The sequence below is a fragment of the Canis lupus genome, chromosome 30 (genome assembly GCF_011100685.1).
Source record: "Canis lupus familiaris isolate Mischka breed German Shepherd chromosome 30, alternate assembly UU_Cfam_GSD_1.0, whole genome shotgun sequence".
NCBI classification, from domain to species: Eukaryota; Metazoa; Chordata; class Mammalia; order Carnivora; family Canidae; genus Canis; species Canis lupus.
Genome location: NC_049251.1, coordinates 9,611,387 through 9,631,541, shown reverse-complemented (window position 1 = coordinate 9,631,541; position 20,155 = coordinate 9,611,387). Strand labels below are relative to the sequence as shown.

At 42.7% G+C, this 20,155-nt stretch overlaps 2 protein-coding genes across 11 annotated transcripts in view; both read right to left on the bottom strand.

Moving 5' to 3' along the window:
* The window catches only part of CAPN3 (calpain 3), a 55,332-nt gene extending 47,133 nt beyond the window's left edge, over positions 1 to 8,199 (bottom strand). For all 6 annotated transcript variants that reach the window (XM_038580164.1, XM_038580165.1, XM_038580161.1 and 3 more), the window contains exon 1: positions 7,854 to 8,199. In XM_038580164.1, the coding sequence (XP_038436092.1) occupies positions 7,854 to 8,162 (309 nt within the window). In that variant the 5' untranslated portion in view covers positions 8,163 to 8,199. The remainder of the gene's footprint in view (positions 1 to 7,853) is intronic.
* Positions 8,200 to 8,312: 113 nt separating this feature from the next.
* The window catches only part of GANC (glucosidase alpha, neutral C), a 75,286-nt gene continuing 63,443 nt past the window's right edge, over positions 8,313 to 20,155 (bottom strand). For 4 of the 5 annotated variants that reach the window (XM_038580156.1, XM_038580155.1, XM_038580153.1 and 1 more), the window contains 2 exons: positions 18,737 to 18,840; positions 17,414 to 18,144 (listed from right to left, as the gene is read on the bottom strand). In XM_038580156.1, coding sequence (XP_038436084.1) covers positions 18,035 to 18,144; positions 18,737 to 18,840 — 214 coding nt within the window. In that variant the 3' untranslated portion in view covers positions 17,414 to 18,034. Of the gene's footprint in view, positions 8,452 to 17,413; positions 18,145 to 18,736; positions 18,841 to 20,155 lie in introns of those variants that run through there. The other variant, XM_038580154.1, reaches the window with a different exon arrangement.

Sequence of the window (20,155 nt, the reverse complement as noted above, 5' to 3'; positions counted from 1 at the left end):
TCTCTCTAAACTGCCTGCCAGAAGAGTATACTCTAAATCAGATTACAAGCAGATCTCCTGCAGAGCTGGGTTCAGGAAAGATAAAAATCCCTGAGAGAAAAAGCCCCATAGCCAGTGACTGGGACCTTAGCCCTGGGAACAGAGGGCTCACTGCACACAGCCTGGGTCTTCCTATAGTTCTGTTTCTTCCCTCTCATTCCACACTGGCAGGGAGTAGCTTTTCTTTTATGCCAACCTAGAACTTCGTCTTTTCAGAGTTGAGTAACATGAGCCAGCCCTAGCTGGGAAGATACACAGGGAAGAATGTTACTGATGGAGGCAATGGGCTGTGAGAGCAAGAGACCTCTACTGCCCCCACTGGTTGTCAGGAAGCTTCCAACTTCGGAGTACTGATGCAGTGGCCCAGCACTGGGTCCTTGGGAAGTGGTGGTCCTCTCTCCTCCACATTTCACCCCTTTCCATTAGCTTTCTTCCAGGCTAAGAGGAACCAGGCTACTTGAAAAAATGATTCATTCCAGGTTTGGGGGAAGAAATATACCAGACGAGCCTGGGACATTTTGTTGTGGCCAGGAAACAAGGAAGCTTTGAAGATTAATGGGGTCACATCAAATAATACAGGCAACTTGTAGGGGCCTCCCATTGTCCAAAGAAGGGACAATTTGAACATCAAAAAAATCGTGACTGTAATGGATTAAAATATGGTGCAATGTTTCCTGCCAATCATACCCTCAATTGTTTTAAGCTGAGATATTTAAGAATGCAGAGAACATAGGAATTAGTTGATTCTTGGTATTTGTGGTAGTTATATTCTATAAAATTGCTGCTGTGAATGCTGAATTGGTGAATATTAAACCATTGCTCTGGGGTGTCTGGTGGCTCAGCGGTTGAGTGTCTGCCTTCGGCGCGGGGCATTATCCTGGTGTCTTGGGATGGAGTCTTGCATCGGGCTCCCTGCATGGAGCCTGCTTCTCCTTCTGCCTGTGTCTCTGCCTCTCTCTCTCTCTCTCTCTGTGTCTCTCATGAATAAATAAAGTCTTTCAAAAACCAAAAAAACAAACCATTGCTCTTGGAGGAAATACAAGATTAGATTTCTGTCTCCAGTCACATTTTTATCAACCTATCAAAACACACTCTTAAGTGTGTTTGTGTTTAAAGATACCAAGGATACCTTAGTTAATATATTTTATTGAGTTTTTAACTTTGAACTCACAGCCAATAGCACCAAAATTCAGGCACATACTTACCTAATATATGTATTTTCTCCCTAGGGCACACTCCGGCCTTCTTGCACTTAGGAACACGAAACAGCACTTCACATTATAAATGGAGAAATCACCAACAAAAGTGCAAAAACCTGGGGTACTTGGGTGGCTCAGTCAATGAAGTGTCTGCCTTCAGCTCAGGTCATGATCCTGGGGTCCCGGGAGAGAGCCCCACACTGGGCTCCCTGCTCAGTGAGGAGCCTCCTTCTCCCTCTCCCTTTGCCTCTGTGTGCTCATGCGCACTCTCTCTGATAAATATATCTTTAAAAAAAAAAAAGCAGTGCAAAATGTGAAAAACAAGGCGCTATGTAGACTATGAAAAGAACACCTGTTTACAGTGTGAGAGCTAAGATGAGAAAGCTGAGTGTCACACTGATTTCATCTAGGAATGTGTGCGTGGGAGGCGACTCAGATTTTTCACTGCCCTAAATATGTGTGAAAATGACCACAGAAGCACCATGGATGTTGATTTTGGAGTTGCAAATAAATTTAGTGAGTAGGTGAATTTACAAATACAGAATCCACAAAAAACAAGGATCAGCTGTTTACAGATCATAGCACTGACATTGCCCATGTTGGAAAAAACCACACTTACAGGGTGAAGTTAGAGGAGATTTATGACTATTTTATCTGAAGCACCTAAATTAAGGAAGGATGAGATTATTCACAAACAGGGAGAATCACTATGTACAGGAAATCTGCTGACTCTATTTCACTGTCTTCTGGATCAGACTAGAGATAAGGTAGAAAAATTGTGGCCATAAGAGTTCTGGCCAGAAATAAGGATGAACTTCCAGACCGTGAGAGGTACTAATATAGGCAGGTTATCAAAGGGGCAGAGAGCATCTGTTTTCCCTTCAAAACCTCAAATTCAGGAAAGAAACCCATCTCCCTGGAATGGCTGAAAGAAATTCCCAAACATCTCAAACAATCCTAAAAATTATAAGGAGTTTTTGATAGCAGCTTCAATACTGTCTTTCTGGTGTTCTGGGGAATATAATAAACTTCTGAAAGTTGTGATGATAATTATTTAGATGTGAAGTTGGGATGAAAATGGTAAAGCAAGTGTCAGCTTCTCTTTATTTTTTTGTTTTGGCTTTTGAATTTTTTATTTTAATTCCAGTTAAAATACAGTGTAATATTAGTTTCAGGTGTACAATATAGTGATTCAACATTTCCATATATCACCTGGCGCTCATCATGACAAGTGCCCTCCTTAATCTGCATCACCTAGTTCATGCATCCTCCCTCCCCTCTGGTACCACCTATTTGTTTTTTATTATTTAAAATTTGTTTCTTAATTTGTCTCTTTCTCTTTTGCCCATTTGCTGATTTGTTTCTTAAATTCCACACATGAGTGAAATCAGATGGTATTTGTCCTTCTCTGATATATTTTGCTTAGCATATACTCTCTAACTCCATCCATGTCATTGCAAATTGCAAGATTTCATTCTATTTGTGGCTGAATAATATTTCATTATATTATATATAATAGATATGTCACATCTTATTTATCCATTCATCTATGGACACTCGGGCTGCTTCCATTTCTTGGATATTATAAATAATGCTGTTATAAACATAGGGGTACATATAATTCCTTTGAATTTGTGTTTTTGTATACTTTGGGTAAATATTCAGTAATGCGATTGTTGGATCATAGGGTAGTTCTATTTTTAACTTTTTGAGTAAGCTCCATACTGTTTTTCACCGTGGCTGCACCATGTGTCAGCTTCTCTTAAGCAGGGCACACTCCAGGTGTTAGTGGGGGCCTCACAGTTACTAAGAGATCTGGAACTCCCACCTCATAGCCTCTGAGAGGACAGAGCCTGTGATATTCAGTGGGTTTCTGGCAGTATGCTTCTGTATACCTCTGTATACCTCTTTCTTTCCCCACTACTGTGCTTTCCACACCCTGGCTTCTGGGTGTGCTGGCTCATTCTGTCTGTGTAACTGAAGACACTAACTTCCCCGCTTTACCAAAAAAGTTACTTTTTACTTGCCTCGGGCATTTTACAAGTTCATGAGTAAAGATGTCTTTGGGCATTAGGTCAAGTGGGGGGGATGACACTGGTATATATGGTCTCTTGCCCTGTTGCTTCTTCCCACCCCACTCTGGTTTCTATTCTGGCTCCCTCCCTATTGTAAATAAACTAGCATTTCCCCCCCAACTAAACAACAATCATGCCCACCCCAGAGAGACATGATTCTTTCTGAAATTAAAAGAATCTTCCTAATTTTTCTTTATGAGTTTTCCTCATGAAGAGAAAAGCTAGAGTCTTTAATGCCATATTAAGCATTCGTATTTTGTTAAGCATACTTGGTGATATATCTGTAAAAAAATATCAAGGATAAGGGACACCTGGGCGGCTCAGTGGTTGAGCATCTGCCTTTGGCTCAGGTCATGATCCTGGGGTCTGGGGATCTAGTTCCACGGGGGGAGCCTGCTTCTCCCTCTGCCTGTGTCTCTGCCTCTCTCTCTCTCTCTCTCTCTCTCTCTCTCTCTGTGTCTCTCATGAAAAAATAAATAAAAATCTTTAAAAAAAAAATCAAAGATAATTTTGTAGTAGTAACAAGACCTAACCTGAAAAATGTAATGATTTATTTATTAATACTATGTTAAAATTTTTATTTAAGTAATCTCTACACCCAAATGGGCCTCAAACTCATGACCCCAAGATAAGAACGGCTTACTCTTTCAACTGAACCAGCCAAGGCGCTCCTATTTATTATTATTATTTTGGATTTTTTCTTTTTATTGAAGTATAATTAACATACAGTGTTATACTAGTTTCAGGTGCACAACATAATGATTCAACAATTCTATACATTACTCAGTGTTCACCTCATTAAGCGTAGTCACCATCTGTCACCAAACAACATTATTACAATCTTATTGACTATATCCCCATGTTGTACTTTTCATCTCCATCACTTATTTATTTTATAACTGGAAGTCTTTACCACTTAATCTCCTTTATCTATTTCACCCATCCCCCAAACCACTTCCCTTCTGGTAAGCACCAGTTTGATCTCTGTATTGAAGAGCCTTTTTATGTGTCTCTTTGTTTATTTGTTCATTTGTTTTCTTTCTTAGATTTCACATTTGAGGGAAATCATTTGGTATTTGTCTTTCTCTGACTTATTTCACTTAGCATTATACTCTCTAGAGCCATCCATGTTGTAACAAATGGCAAGATTCCATTCTTTTTTATGAACAAGTAATAGTCTAGTGTGTGTGTGTGTGTACACTTGGGTTGCTTCCATAATTTGGCTATTGTATATAAGGCTGCAGTAAACATAGGGGTGCATATATCTTTTCAAATTAGCGTGTTTGTTTTCTTTGGACAAACGTATTTTCCACAGTGGCTGCACCAATTTACATTCCCGCCAACAGTGCACAAGGGTTCCTTTTTCTCCACATCCTCACCAACATTTGTTATTTCTACGTCTTTTTTATTCTAGCCGTTCTGACAAAGTAATATTTCATTGATGAAATTGGGCAAGAGCAGTCAGTTTCCCAGAGGCCCTTTTCTAAAAACCATTTTCTTCTGTCTCGGGGTCTGTCATCAAGAAAATGTGGCTCAACAATTGGGAAACGCTGCACGGTTTGTTTGCTTTCTGATTCTAGAAATAGATCATAGAAGAAAGGGCAAGAGGAATCATTTTGACCTGGAGGCTCAATGCATGAAGCTCCCTAGTAGAGGAGGGAAAGCAGTGAGGTAGCACTGGTGACTGAGTGAGAAGAGATTACAGGTGTGCCTGGCTAGGTGGCCTGGATGTCTCTTCTTTTAAAAAGGACTGAAAGTGCAGCATCATAACTAAAATTATACTTGGTTAGAATAATTCTCCTCTTATCATAATCATCATCATCATTACCATCACTACTGCCACCATCCAATTGTAATATGTATGACTTGATTATGAAGACACATTTAGACAGGCTTTCAGTGAGTCCGTGCCTCAGATAGTAAAAGCAGGAAGGGCCTCTCCTAAGACAGTCTCCATTTCAGACTGCTCAAACCTTGCAAAGGTTGCTACATCTTTGGAAGGCATGGAAAACATGTCTCCAAGAAGTGCTTTACACTCCAGAAAGTTCTGGATTCATTTCACTGTTTTAATTTCAATCATTTTGTGTGATTGCCCTTTCTGGACCTTAATCACTTCACGTTTACGTGAGGGGGTGTTGGTGGTGGGAGCACACTTTGAAACAGACAGGTCTTCTGGTGCCTCCAATGTTACACTGACAGTGACAGTATAAATTTTAGGACTGACATAGTGCCTAGAGCATACAGAAGCTTATATTGTTTTTGTTAATATCCAAGACTAGCTTTTAAGACTAAAATCCACCAGTGAGGGCAGCCCTGGTGGCCCAGCGTTTAGCGCCGCCTTCAGCCTGGGGTGTAATCCTGGAGACCTGGGATCGAGTCCCATGTTGGGCTCCCTGCATGGAGCCTGCTTCTCCCTCTGCCTGTGTTTCTGCCTCTCTCTCTCTCTGTGTCTGTCATGAATAAATAAATAAAATTAAAAAAAAAATCCACCAGTGATTTCACTAAAAACAGCATTTGTAAGTTTTTTTTGGTCTCTGTAGTAGTGTTAGAAAAGGCTTTTAGAGGGTGCCTGGCTGGCTCAGTTGGTTAAGTGTCCAAATATTGATCTCAAGTTCAGATCTTGATCTCAGGGTTGTGAGTCCAAGCCCCATGTTGGTTTCCACGCTGGGCATGGAGCCTACTTTAAAAAAACAAAAAACAACAAAGGATTTTAGGAACCATCTCTCACACCTTGGAGTGCTGGGCTGCCTTATCTCTTGGTGCTCAATGCCCTCGACTGTGGGTTTGCATTCAGCCACCAGCAGCTGAGCCCACAGTGGATCTGGCCCTTCCCTGGAAGTCCAGAGGTGACCAGGAATGGTTCCTATATTCTCAGCAGATGGGGAACAGACGTGTGAACACTTGAAGGAAGTGATAACTGAGCAGTGGAGAGAGTGGGAGGGACAGCAGATCAGATAAAAACAAGGAGGTCATTCCAGAGAGAGAGCATGAGCAAAGGCTTTAAGTACAGGATTTGGAAAAACAGAGCAGCTGAATGTGTCAGGGTCTGGAGGGAGAGGGTGTAAATGAAATGGACAGGTATGCAGGGACTAGCTTGGGAAGGCTTATAGCTCAGTCGGGGAGTTTGTACTTATCCTGAAGGCATGTGGGGAGGGGACAGCAGTGTCGTTGAAGATACTTCAGCAGGGATGTGACATGTCCCAGTACTCTGGCAGCAGGGCAGCGACTGGGCTGCAGAATGAAGTTCCTGCCAGTCCTTTCTTCTAAACTGAGGGTCCTCAGGGCAATCACAGGCCTCACAACAGAACTATCAGAAGAGGAAAGGAACCCTGGGGAATCCACAGAGTGAGATCAGAGTTGTTGGTCATTTCATCTCAGGTTAGAAAGAAAACATGGCTAATCAATGGCACTAGGTGCCAGAGTAACTTGACTAAGCTAATGAATAGCACTGGGCCTCAGCTTCAACCATCTCCTCAGGGAGGGTTTCTCTCCCTGGATGGCGTTAGCTCCCCTTGCCTTGTGATCCCATAGCATCTGAACATTCTCTCTTAACAGCTTTCCCTTCAGGACTCTAGACCCCAGGAGAGCAGAAATTTTTTTCTTTCTTTCTTTCTTTCTTTCTTTCTTTCTTTCTTTCTTTCTTTCTTTCTTTCTTTCCTTCCTTCTTTCTTCTTTGATTTATTTATTTATTTGGAGTGGGGAGTGAGCAGGGGGAGAGGCAAAGGGAGAGAGAGAATCCTCAAGCAGACTTCCTGCTGAGCAAGGAGCACAAAGCAGGGCTCCATCCCCCGACCCGGAGACCATGACCTGAGCTGAAATCAAGAGCTGGACATTTAACCAACTGAGCCACCCAGGCGCCCTAATTTTTGTCTTTCTTATCCACCACTGTCTCCCCAGTCGATTGCCCACTTTGTGGCTCTAGTAGATACCTAATAAATATTCCTTGAATTGTAAGAGTCATACGGGAGATCTGATGAGAGAAGGGAGCCAGGGGGCTAGGATTTTCCTTCTGACAGATCACTGTAAATGAAACCCAGAGGCTGGAAGAGTTTTCTAGAGAGAAAGGGTTTTAATTCCAGCTGTCGTGCCCTCTTCACTCTGTGTGTCTTTCTCGTTTGTGGGGTGAGGTATGTGGACAAAAATGATGGCTAAGGATTTCTCCTTCTAACCCCGAACATTTCATGCAAGAAGAGGTGGTCTTTGCCGGCTACTCTCCTCTTTCCAGGGCTCCTGTGTGGCAGAAAGTCCTGGCCACTGACAAAGTAAAGAACATCAGGATTTGACCCCAAATCGAAGGGCTCTTACAAAGATTTGTTCTGGGAAAGGGATATTTACTTTTTTAAGATGAATTAAACCGAGTTCCCCCTATTGTTATAAAAAGCAAGGTGTTTTTTCAGAAAAAAGAGAGCAAGAGGGCGAGAATGGGCTGGGCCCGGCGGAGGACGGCGGAGGACGGAGCCCTGCGGGGCTGCTGCCCGGGGCCTTCCCTCGGGGCCGCGCTCTGGGGCCGCGGCAGGGCCCAAGCCTGCAGGCTACTCACCGGAGGCCTCTTCCAGATGAACTGGATGGGGAACTTCTGGCTGTAAAAGAGAGAGGTCTCATCCGGTGGGAACTCAGGATCCAGATAAAGAACCTTCTTGTCCAGACACTTCTTACGAAGCTGCTCGAATGTCTTCTCTTTCACTCCAATGATGGGAAAATTGCGGCTGATGATGGCGGAATAGATGCCACTGGGGTTCGCGCCCCCGGCCTCGGTGGTCCTGCCTTGGTCAGGGTGGGGAATTGGCCCCGGGGACCTGGGCTCGGCCCTCGTCCGTGGGGCCACCGATGCGCTGATGACGGTTGGCATGGCCGGCAACTGGGAAGGAAGAGGTTTTCAAGGGAAACAAGACACAGCTACCTGCAAGGGGGGAGGTCGGAGGGACTGTGTCATCTGAGAGAAAAATGTCCACGTCCACACTCGAAGCTGAAGCCCATCAGATGGTCACCCCGCGTCTGTCCATCTCCAAAGCGCCCCGAAGCCGGCCGTTGTCCTGAGGAAGGAGCCCTGGAGGATTTGGGTGCCGCCGGGCCGGAGGGAGCCGCAGGGCCAGCCAGGGTTGTGTTTCAGTGGCCCCCAGAGGCCCGAGCCAGGGACACTAAAAATAGACATGAAGAAAGATGATGAGCATGACAGCAAGGGAGGCTAGTGTGCAGCCAGCCGGCCGGTGGAGAAAGGAGGGCCTGGCTAGCGACGTGTCCCTGGTGTCGTTAAGGGCTGGTATTGTCAGGAAACCGAAAGGGGAATAGCCCAGGAGGTTGAGCACCGGTAATGAGCAAAGAACTGCTGATGCCTTGTTGAGTCGGCTCGTATGCAGACTGCCAGCCACCGCCACCAAGGGAATGGAGATCAATATTGAGAAAAAAGGTAGCAAGGGTGAGATACTGAAGTCTAGGAGAATGTTCTAGACATTGTTGAGAACGTGATCTTCACTTTCTAAAACTCTAGGATATCAGAACATGATTCAGTTGGATTTGGCATCTCTTCTAGAATGTTATGGTGTCAGCGTTCAGTGGAACTGTCTGGGTGGAAAATGCCACTCAGCGGAGTCCCCAGTTGAGAAAAATCCCTGTCTCTTTCTTGCCCACTTGACCTAGACACCTCTTGTCTCTCTCCACCCCCAAAATATACTGGACCAAATTTGCTACAAAAAGTGCACCTGAATTGACTATGCAGGCCTGCCCATTAGGCATCTGAGTCAGAAGCTGGAATTGGACACTGAATCGGGTTGCCTGTTGACAAGTCTCGGGGGGATGTCATTCCAAAAGAGTTGGTTTCAGGGCTCTTAGAGAAGATCACAAGTGGCTCTGGGGAAGGGAACTGCCTTCCTGGCCTCCACCTAGTGTTGTACCCCTGGCAGCCAGTACCTGGGAGGTAAGGAGATGGCGATGTTCCACGCGCGGCTCAACAGAAGCTTGACCTAGACTGTAGCCCTGCCTGTTACCATGTGACTGGTCTCATCAGCCCAAGGCTGGAGGCTGTGAGAGAAGGTGGGAAGTGACAGCTGAGATAGGGAGTACTACTGGGCTCATGATCACTGGGGTTGCAGCTTTGAGGAGCCCTGTGTTTGGAGCTGCTGCTTGTAGGTACCATCAACCTATACTCCTGCCTCTAATGCCCAAGGACCTTTACTACTACTCTTAGGGGAGGGCAGCCTGAAGGCTGACTGCCTGGGTTCAAAGTTTGGACCTGCTGCTTGCTGGCTGTGCCTGGGTAACTTTAGGTGGGTTACTTCTTCCTTTATTCCGAGTCTCAGTTTTCTCACCTATAGAGTGGGTATGTGGATAACCATTCTGTTATTGAGTTATCGTAAAAATTAAGCAACTTAATTTATGTAAAACATTTAAAATGATGCCAGGATTTTCTTAAGCACTCAATAAATGCTGTTGTTAGAGGTGTCCTAAATTTAACATTACTTTGGGGTTAGGTCAGGTTGGATGACAGTCACTCATTGGTGCAAGTCAGCATTCAGTCTATAAGCATGTACTGAACATCTTCCATGTGTACAGCACTGGGATAGGTGCAATCTGCTCAGGATCGTTGTGGTCACAGTGTTTCCAATCAGGGCATGCCTATCTGCCCACACTAAAAAAAGCCTCTAAAAAGACTGACTTCCACTCTCAAACTCCCCAGTGACATGGAAAGCAGAGGGGGGAAGCTTCCTTTCCCCACCATTAAACGTTGGAGTCCCATCCCACTGCTCTGTACCATCTTGAAATTCACAGCACCCACCCACATTTTATTGTTTCTGCTAATTGAGCTTCCTGTTTGCCCTCCAAGACACTAGCTCGGTGAAGTTGGGACTTGGGTTCCCATTCTACTCTCAGGATTAAGCACATAAAATACTCTTGGTTAAATACATGTTGTATATCTGCTGAACAAAATTTCCCTATGTGAGGAGAAATTTCTTATCCTTCTTATTGCTTTGCTAATGCAATCAAAGCATTTTGGCTGATTTGTCCCTGGGGTGGGGGGGAGCTATCTCTGGGCCACACACCCACTGACTTTTCATTCCTTGGCCATCTAAGTAACTTGGTAACTGAGATGAGTGTGTGAGAAGATGAGCCTGCTATTGTCATAGCAGGATGGGAATATCAAACACATAGAGTGCAATGTGCTATGCATTTTGCTTTATCAACTGTTGTGGATAAACCGCCCCCTCTCAAGATTAGCAGTTCCAAAACCAAGGTTTATTCAGCTGTGTAGCTGTAGAAACTCATGCTATCCGGGAGAAATCTGATCTGAGCCCAAGAACAAAAGGCAGCTAATGAGCATGTGAGCAGCTGTACATTTCGATTCCCAAAAGTCTCTTTGAGGATAAAGAACTAGTTTTTATAACATATTTCAGCCAACATCATGCAATATCTGTGATTGGACTGGTTTCTCTGGCACCAACAAGCCAAATTATGGGTTTGTATCACTATCTTTTCCATCAATAAATATTTCTTTGATTCAATTCTATTGGAAGCACTGCATTTGCTTATAACACCCATCATTCATTAAGTGCCTGCTGTGAGCTGGCCACTGCACATAGTTTTCAAAACTTTTCATTTTAAAGTAATTTTAGATTTGCAAAAGAGTTGCAAGATAGTAGAGAGTCTCTGTATGCCTTTCACCCAGCTTCCCCTAATGTTTATACCTTATGTAACTGTGGTACAATATTCTAAACTAAGAAATTAATGTTGGTAAAATACTATTCAATAAATTAGAAGGCATATTTTGATTTCTTTCTTTTTAAGATTTTATTTGTTCATGAGAGACACACAGAGAGAGGCAGAGACATAGGCAGAGGGAGAAGCAGGCTCCCTGCTAGGAGCCTGATGTGGGACTTGATCCCAGGATCTGGGATCATGACCTAAGCCAAAGGCAGATGCTCAACCACTGAGCCACCCAGATGCCCCATATTTTGTTTCTTTAGTGTTTCTACTAATGGTTTTGTTTCTTCCTCTCCTGTTACATGATCTGATCCAGGATCCTGCACAGCATTTCTTTGTTATGTCTCCTCAGTATCTTCCCATCTCTGATGGTTCCTCAGGTTTTGTCTCTCATGATTTGGTATTTGTTTAGAGTACTTGGCAGGTATGTTGTAGAATGCCCTTCAGTGCTTGAGTTTGATGTTTTTCATTTGATTATGCTGAGCTTGTGGATTTGGGGAAAGAATATCACAGGTCATATGCCCTTCTCATTTGGGAGTACACGATATAGATGTGTTTTATCATAGGTGACGTCAATCTTGATCACCTGGCTAAGGTGGAATCTACCAGGTTTCTGCAAAATAGAGTTACTATTTTTCCCTTTCCGTACACATAGTGTTACAGGATAGCAGGGTTCTTGTCTCACAGAGTTGAAGAACGAATCTCATGGACACAAAAGGGTGAAGTGAGTTTATTCAGTGAAGGTGAGAACAGGAAGGAAAGAAAAAAGCTCTCTAGAGTGAGAGGGGTCCTGAATGGGTTGCCACTGTGGCTTTCACTGGCAGTCTTTTATTGAGAACTGACTAGAGGACTTAAATCTGAGAGCACTACGTTTACCTTTACTTTGAAGTTTGATAATTTTCAGTGGTCCAGCTGTAGCTCTTAGAGAGATATCTTGTCTCTGAAAAGGTAGTCTCATTGTCTCTTATATTCTCTTATCTCTGGTTTTGTATGCCTTAGCATTTCCCACACCTGGGATTTCTGTGCGTCTGAACACATAACCCCTGCATGAGCCTAGTCATTAGCCCCCTACCTATCTCTCCCTACCTAGCCCCATCTGTCCCTTACTCACTAGGATACATATTTTTTATTTTTTAAAATATTTTATTTATTTATTCATGAGAGACACACACAGAGAGAGAGGCAGAGACACAGGCAGAGGGAGAAGCAGGCTCCATGCAGGGAGCCCAATGTGGGACTCGATCTCAGAACTCTGGGATCATGTCCTGAGCCAAAGGCAGACACTCAACTACTGAGCCACCTAGGTGTCCCCTATTTTTTTTTTTCTTCAGTAGGCTCCACACTGGACACTTGAACTCATGACCCAGAGATCAAGAACTGAACTGAGATCAAGAGTTGGACACTTAATTGACTGAGCCATCCAGGCGCTCCCACATAGAATAGTTTAAATCTGTATTATCACCTTGTGGGTTTGATTAATCCTATTTTACATGAGGAAACTTGAGATATCTGCTATAATTTTACAGCGAGGTCATGGAAAGCTCACAAAATTTTAGAAATTATCTCACAAATGAGAAAACCAAGGCCTGGAGAGATTAAATGACATGGCCAAGATCCCTCAGTCAGTTTGTGGAGAACCAAACTAGACCCCAGGTTTTCTGATTTCCAGGGAGATACTAAATGCATAACGATGACTCCAGTAATGTGAGCTAGACATAAGATTGCTGGATCCTTGCATATAAATAGTGAGGGCTCCCCTTTCCTTAGCTCTGACTGGGGAAGAATCTAATACCACAGCCCGCTGGAAACAACTGTCAAGAAGCAGCTGTCAAATTCTGGCTGGCCTTTCTATGGCACCGCACAGTCTTTTGCAATGCTGGTCATAAGACAGGCAGATTTGATATCAAATGCCATCCTTTATTTCTCCTAGAATGCTAGTTATATGGCCTCCATTGTCTGTGGTTAATATGCTAATCTATTTCCAGTGTAGATACTGTTGGCTTTCTATGCCCTTAGCTGCAAAGTTATTTGTCTTGGGTGCTGCCCCTGGAATTTACACAAGGCATTCAGAAGGTTTGGTAGGTGGAAATCTTAAAAGCAGAGTGGGAAGTTTGATATTGTCATAGGCATTCCATTTCCCAGAAAGCTCTGAGGTAGGATGGTTAGTTACAGGTGAAAAACCATTAAGCTTCAGATATTTATGTTTTGACTGTGTTTCTGCTATCATTATGATACCCTGATACTGAAAGAGATGTGAAAAAGTAGAAGAATCCTGCACACAGACCAAACTCCAGAACACAGAGAAACGCAGTCTTCTCTGTGGCTATGGTGAACAGATGCACTGTTTTATTTTTTTTAAAGATTTTTATTTATTCATTAGAGAGAAAGAGAGAGAGAGAGAGAGAGAGAGAGAGAGAGAGAGAGAGAGAGAGAACATGAGCAGAGGGGAGAAACAGAGCAGAAGGAGAAGTAAACTCCCCACTGAGCAGGGAGCCTGATGCAGGGATGATCCCAGGACCTGGAAATCAGGACCCTGAGATCATGACCTGAGCTGAAGGCAGATGGTTAACCATCTGAGCCACCCAGGTGTGCCCAGGTTCACTATTTTTTGTTAATCAGGATACAAGGCTCAGCACAACTTTAAGACAAACTCTTGGTGACAATCTGTGCTTTTTCCTCTAGAGAGCCTTTAAGAGAATGGCTTGATCTGGGATTGGCCTTGGTCATGTTGACACATGGGAGTTCACCTGTTCTGAAGTGAGCTGTGCCCAGAACATAGTTAGTCCTATAGGTCAATACTTGCATAGTATTCTGCTGTATGAAAGGGCTATATTTAACCAGTCCCGTTAAAGAATACAGCTTACTCCTAGTGTAAATCACACTGAAATTAGTAGCTCTGAACAATTTATCTGATTTATCTGAAGTGGAATTGATGAATTAGAGAATACAAATTTAAAGTTTTGATACCATTGCCAGATACTCATCCTGAAAGATTGTACTTATTTATAATTCCACCAATGATGCATGAGAATGCCTATTCCCCACACCAACTGGACACCTTTACTCTTTTTCATCTTGGCTAGTTGGGTGAAAAAAAATCATTTCTTTGATTATTAATGAGGCTGAGCACCCTTCATGCTTGTTTTGTCTGTTTTACTTTCTTTTATAAATTACCTTTTCCTCTTTTTCTGTTGGGCAGTTTCTGATTTAGACTAATTTGTCAACTTTCATTTCTTGGCATTTAAGCCTTAAGTAGACACATTATGCATTTGAAAGCTTTGTTTCAATCTCTGCGGAGATTGTTCTAATTCTTACATGAAATCCAGTTTCCTGAGTAAACATGTCAAAAGTTAGCCAAATGGTAACTGAACACCTGCAGGCCAACTCACCCTCACATAGTGCTCTGGTGCACAGCTGCAGAAACAGGAGGTGAGTAATGTGTGAGAAGCAGTAAAGGGCAGAGAACAATTAACACCCAGACTGTATTTCTCTCTACTCAATGTCTCCAGGTGAATGTTTCAGTATCATTCTGGGTCAAGGTAGAGCAATGTACCCCTAATTTACTCAAGTAGTTCTTATTTCATTTCTTCTTTCAAAAATATTTTACATGGAAGAATAAATGCAACAAATGTTAAAGATAGGTCTTAATTATTCAACTTTAAATGCTATTAAAAACAATCATTTATATTAGGTAAAAGCAGCCTGTTTTCAAGTTCTTACTGTAGGTTGCTAAAGGGAAGTTTGAAGCTGGGAAATACTGCTTCAGTTAACATCAGCTTCTTCCTTTCTCCTCATTTGTAAAACTTACAGAGTTAGCAAAGAATCTGCAAATGTCTGTGTCAGCTTATATATGGTACAAAGCTCAAACCTTAATTGATATAATGAAAACATGTCCACAAGGAAATGTACAATGTCTACTACATCTAGAGGGAAGAGTCTTGTCAAAAAAAGTAAATCTGGGACACTTGGGTGGCTCCAGAAATCCGGGATTTAAGTCCCGCATCGGACTCCCTGCAAGGAGCCTGTTTCTTCCTCTGCTTGTGTCTTGGCCTCTCTCTCTCAGTCTGTATCTCTCATGAATAAATAAATAAATCTTTTTTTAAAAAAGTAAGTCCAGGGCAGCCCAGGTGGCTCAGCGGTTTAGTGCCACCTTTAGCCCAGGGTGTGATCCTGGAGACCTGGGATCGAGTCCCACATCGGGCTTCCTGCATGGAGCCTGTTTCTCCCTCTGCCTGTGTCTCTGCCTCTCTCTCTCAGTGTCTCATGAATAAATAAATAAAATCTTAAAATAAATAAATAAATAAATAAACAAACAAATAAATAAATAAAGTAAATCCGAAACTAATATATGCAATTCTCATTTTTTAATCAATCAAATCCATCAGTTAACCACTTGTAGCCAATAGTTACTGAAAGCTAAGTGTAATGCTGCTCTGGCAGACAGAAGACAAATATAACATGCTCTTAAGGAACATACAATCTAGCTGGGGGACAAGACAGACAGGATTGAAATACTAAGGGACTATCCCTGAGAATGCTAAGTAGAACACACTGGAACAACTTTTCAGAAATGGGCAAAATCACTGCTCATGGGTGCACTGGCATGGGGGTGTTGGGCTAGCTAGAAACGCTTAATGGAAAAGTGGCATTTGACTGGGGCCTGAATGGATGGTAAGATCTCCACAGATGGGGGAAGGCAGTGGATATGGGGCCCAGGGAACAGAAGGCACAGAGGTGACAGTTGGCAAGTTGCTTAAGGAAGGAAACATGGAAATGTGCATTGGTTTAGGAGTGCTGAGGACATGAGGCTGCCTCACAGCAGTGGTAGCAGGCAGCAGGGAGTCACAGGCAGCTCCAGAGCAGCAAGCATTCTAAGGAACTGGTGTGTTGTAATGTTCTAGACCATGCCCAAACCATACCAGAGCCTGAGGGAAAAGGAAAACTCAGTAATACTGATCATGTCTTTATTTAAAATGTTGATATTTTGGGCAGCCCCAGTGGCTCAGCGGTTTAGTGCAGCCTTCAGCCCGGGCATGATCCTGGAGACCCAGGATTGAGTCCCGTGTTGGGCTCCCTGCATGGAGCCTGCTCCTCCCTCAGCCTGTGTCTCTACCTCTCTCTCTCTCTCTCTCTCTCTCTCTCTCTCTCTGTGTCTCTCATGAATAAATAAATCTTTTTTTTTTTTATTTATTTATGATAGTCACAGAGAGAGGGAGAGAGAGAGAGAGAGGCAGAGACACAGGCAGAGGGAGAAGCAGGCTCCATGCACCGGGAGCCCGACATGGGACTCGATCCCGGGTCTCCAGGATCGCGCCCTGGGCCAAAGGCAGGTGCCAAACCGCTGCGTCACCCAGGGATCCCAATAAATAAGATCTTAAAAAAATAAAATGTTGATATTTTGTTCTTCAGGAATTATTTTTTGCATTAATTTTGATTAAAAAAATACCATATTAAAATATTATTCATTTTGATGATTGCATTTTTTCCGTACCCCCTTAAACTTTTTGCCCAAGGCAAGTACCTCACTTACCCTTATCCCAGCCTTTTTTTTCTTTTTTTTTTAAGATTTTATTTATTTATTCATGAGAGACAGATTGAGAGAGAGGCAAAGACACAGGCAGAGAGAGAAACAGGCTCCATGCAGGGACCCCGATGTGGGACTCGATCCCAGGACTCCAGGACCATGCCCTGGGCCAAAGGCAGGCACTAAACCACTGAGCCATCCAGGGATCCCCTTATCCCAGCCTTCTGTTCTATTTCTGAAGTTTGGTATTGGGTATATGGGTATTCATTTAATTATATTAACTGTAAGCTATAGCTTACTTATGTTACAAATATTCTGTGATTAGTAAACAGTATTTAATGAAAATAACTAAGATAAATTGTAATTTTAAGGAGATTAATTAGGAACTGTGAAGCCCAAAGAGCATGACAGGGAAAAGAATCCTTTGTGCTTCTAAGTCAATCTTTAGGGGATATTAACTTCCTATCTCTGCAGTGTATGCAGTGCAAGCAGAAAAGGGTTGTTTTACTCACATCTAAGTGAGTGAAAGATAACTGGGGGGGGGGGGGGAGGGGGTACCAAAGGTTGCTGTCTATTGGAGACAGGCCTTAAGCAATTCAGCAGCTATAGTCAGCCTGACTCTGCCGCTTGGCCTGAGGCAAGCTTCCACAAATGGGCCACACAAGGTGGGTTTGGCCCACATATCACATGTAACAGACCCATCCAGAGGTGCCTGGCAGGCTCATTTGGTAAAGCATATGACTTTTTTTGTTTTTTTTTAAATATTTTATTTATTTATTCATGAGAGACAGAGAGAGGCAGAGGGAGAAAGAAGCAGGCTCCATGCAGGGAGCCCGATGTGGGACTCGATCCGGGACTCCAGGATCACGCCCTGGGCTGAAGGCAGATGCTCAACCGCTGAGCCACCCAGGTGTCCCAGCATATGACTCTTGATCTCAAGGTTGTGAGTTTGAGCCTCACATTGGGGGCAGAGTTCACTTAAAGAAAAAAAAAGAACAACAAATAAACCCATCCAGTTATGCTCAAAGATAAGCTACTCATTGGGCCACAGTGTGTATCACAGCGCCATGGTCCAAGAAGCAGCAGCAGATCAATGAACTCTATAAATGTCTTGGGGCTACTTGCATCTAGGAGAAGAAGTAGTATTTGACACAAAGAGTATTACTAGTACCTCTAAAAATGTAAAACCCAGGGGTATCCCGGGGTGGTTCATGGTTTAGTGCCTGCCATTGACCCAGGACTTGCTGCATGGAGCCTGCTTCTCCCTCTGCCTATGTCTCTGCCTCTCTCTCTCTCTCTCTGTGTATGTCTCTCATGAATAAATAAATAAAATATTTAAAAAATATATAAAACCTGAGATCTACCAGTAAACTGGTAACTAATGTAAGATCATTTGTAGCCAGAGAAGTCAATTAGCATGCAGCACAAATATCAGTAAAGGTCAAGGGAAAGGGTAAAAGTGCAGGCTGCTTCCTGTGCTCATCAACGGGTGCACTTCACTGTCATCTGATGTGGACTTCCCAGTCAGTGCCGATGTTCAGTGAGAGCTTCTCTAGCCTCAGGGTAGACATTTTGGCACAATATGTAAAAGCCACAGGCTCCTCTTTACCATCTAAATATCAAGACAATAAGAGGAAGAGTTAGGTGAATATCTAGGAGAGAAAATCTTTCCTTTGAATTTAAAATATTTCTGACTTGATCATAAAACCTTAAACTCTACTTAGGAGAATCCAATTTAGTAGCACTTTTACCCATGGATTTCCATGAATTTTTTAAACATTAAACATTCCATCATTTTGAGTGCAATATTGGTTGAAAAGAAATTGTAAGGAACAAAGTGATTTACCCAAGAAATTCAGTAGGTAAGAAAGAATATATCCCTTTAGGAAACTCCATAAACATGGGTAGGATTCTCTGGGGCTTCAGATATCTACAGTTAAAAATATATTCAGAGAAGCTACAATGTTATTTCAAGCCCCAAGTAATTTCCCTTAGAAAAATATTAATAGCTTACAGTTTGCAGAAAGGCCAGTTGATGAGAAGCACGATGGCCTTGCTTCCTCTAGATACCAGTATATTTGATCTCCATAAGAAAGTGTAGGGTGCAACTGACTAAGTGCAATTAGTCAATCAGTTTTAGGACTAATCATCTCTTTGCTGCAGAAACTCCCATGTTTATAAAACCAAATGACCTGTTTCCTCACCAGATGAATGGGTGGTCACAGAAGATGGCTGCTTCTTGAGGCCTTGGATGAAGATCTGCTCCACCACACACTTGGTAGGATAATGACCTCTTTTGTCAGCACAACTGGAATAGATACAAACGGCATTAGGAAAAGGAGAGGAAGAGGGGTTTGGACTCATTACAATGTCAACATCCCAGCCTTGTGAGTTTCCCTCTCATCTTTCCCTATGGAGGCATGAACGATATGGTTGTCATGTTTACTATGATGAAGAGATGGAAACAGATGATTCCCTGTGCCAAGGGCAGCCTAACCAGTAGACAAACCAATCTTCCTTTAACAAGCCATTTGGAGAGAAATAATCTAAGGACACTGAAGTCTCAAATGTGACTTGGATACTGCAATAAGATTTTAAGAAATCAGATAATTGCTTAATGGGTGGATAAATGGGATTAATCATAACTTAAATTGAATTCTTTTTATTTTTTAGAGAGGGAAGAAAAGGAAGATGGAGACAATAAGGAAGGTTGGTTCATGGAGTGATTGAAAAATACTTCAGGGAAACTCCAGACCAAGATGGAAACATAAGAGGCCCCTGAATTGCCTTCCTCCCATGGATCCACAGAGTGTGGAGCTACATGTGGAGCAATTAATTTCCTTTTAGAGATACAGAAACTAGCTGAGTGGCTCTTCTATATCAGGTGACTGAGGAAATACCCCACTAAAACAGGTAGGAAAAGCTGAAACACTCTCACCATAACCCCCACCCCCCAGGACAGTGTCATACAATTGGGAGAGGAACTACTAACTTCTTCCTGAAGAGTAAAAGGTTTGGATCACACTCCTATTGCCCCAGTTTTAGGGCCCCCATCTGAGGTATGAGCCCCCACACAACCTCTCAATAATTATTCTAAGTTTATTTAAACTAAAGACTCTAATCAATAGAGGCCGAGTTGCTGAATGGTTAAACAGTCAAGACCTAACTATATGCTATCTATAAGAGACCCATTTCAGCTTTAAGGACACATACAGACTGAGAGTGAAGGGATGGAAAATGATATTTCATGCAAATGGAGACCAAAAAAAAAAAAAAAAAAAAACCAGGGGTAGCTAATATTTATATCAGACAAAACAGACTTTATGCCAAAAACTGTAATAAGACAACAAAAATTGTTATATAATGGATCAACTCACTAAGAGGTTATAACATTTTAAAATATTTATGCACCCAGTATCAGAGCACCTAAATATATAAAGCAAATATTAGCAGATATGAAGGTTGAAATAGACAGCAATACAATGATAGCAGGGGACTTTAATACTCCACTTCCAACAATGGATAGATCATCCACACAGAAAATCAATAAGGAAAACATGAACTTAAACTACATGTTAGGCCAGATAGACTTAATAGATATATAGAGAATATTCCATTCAACA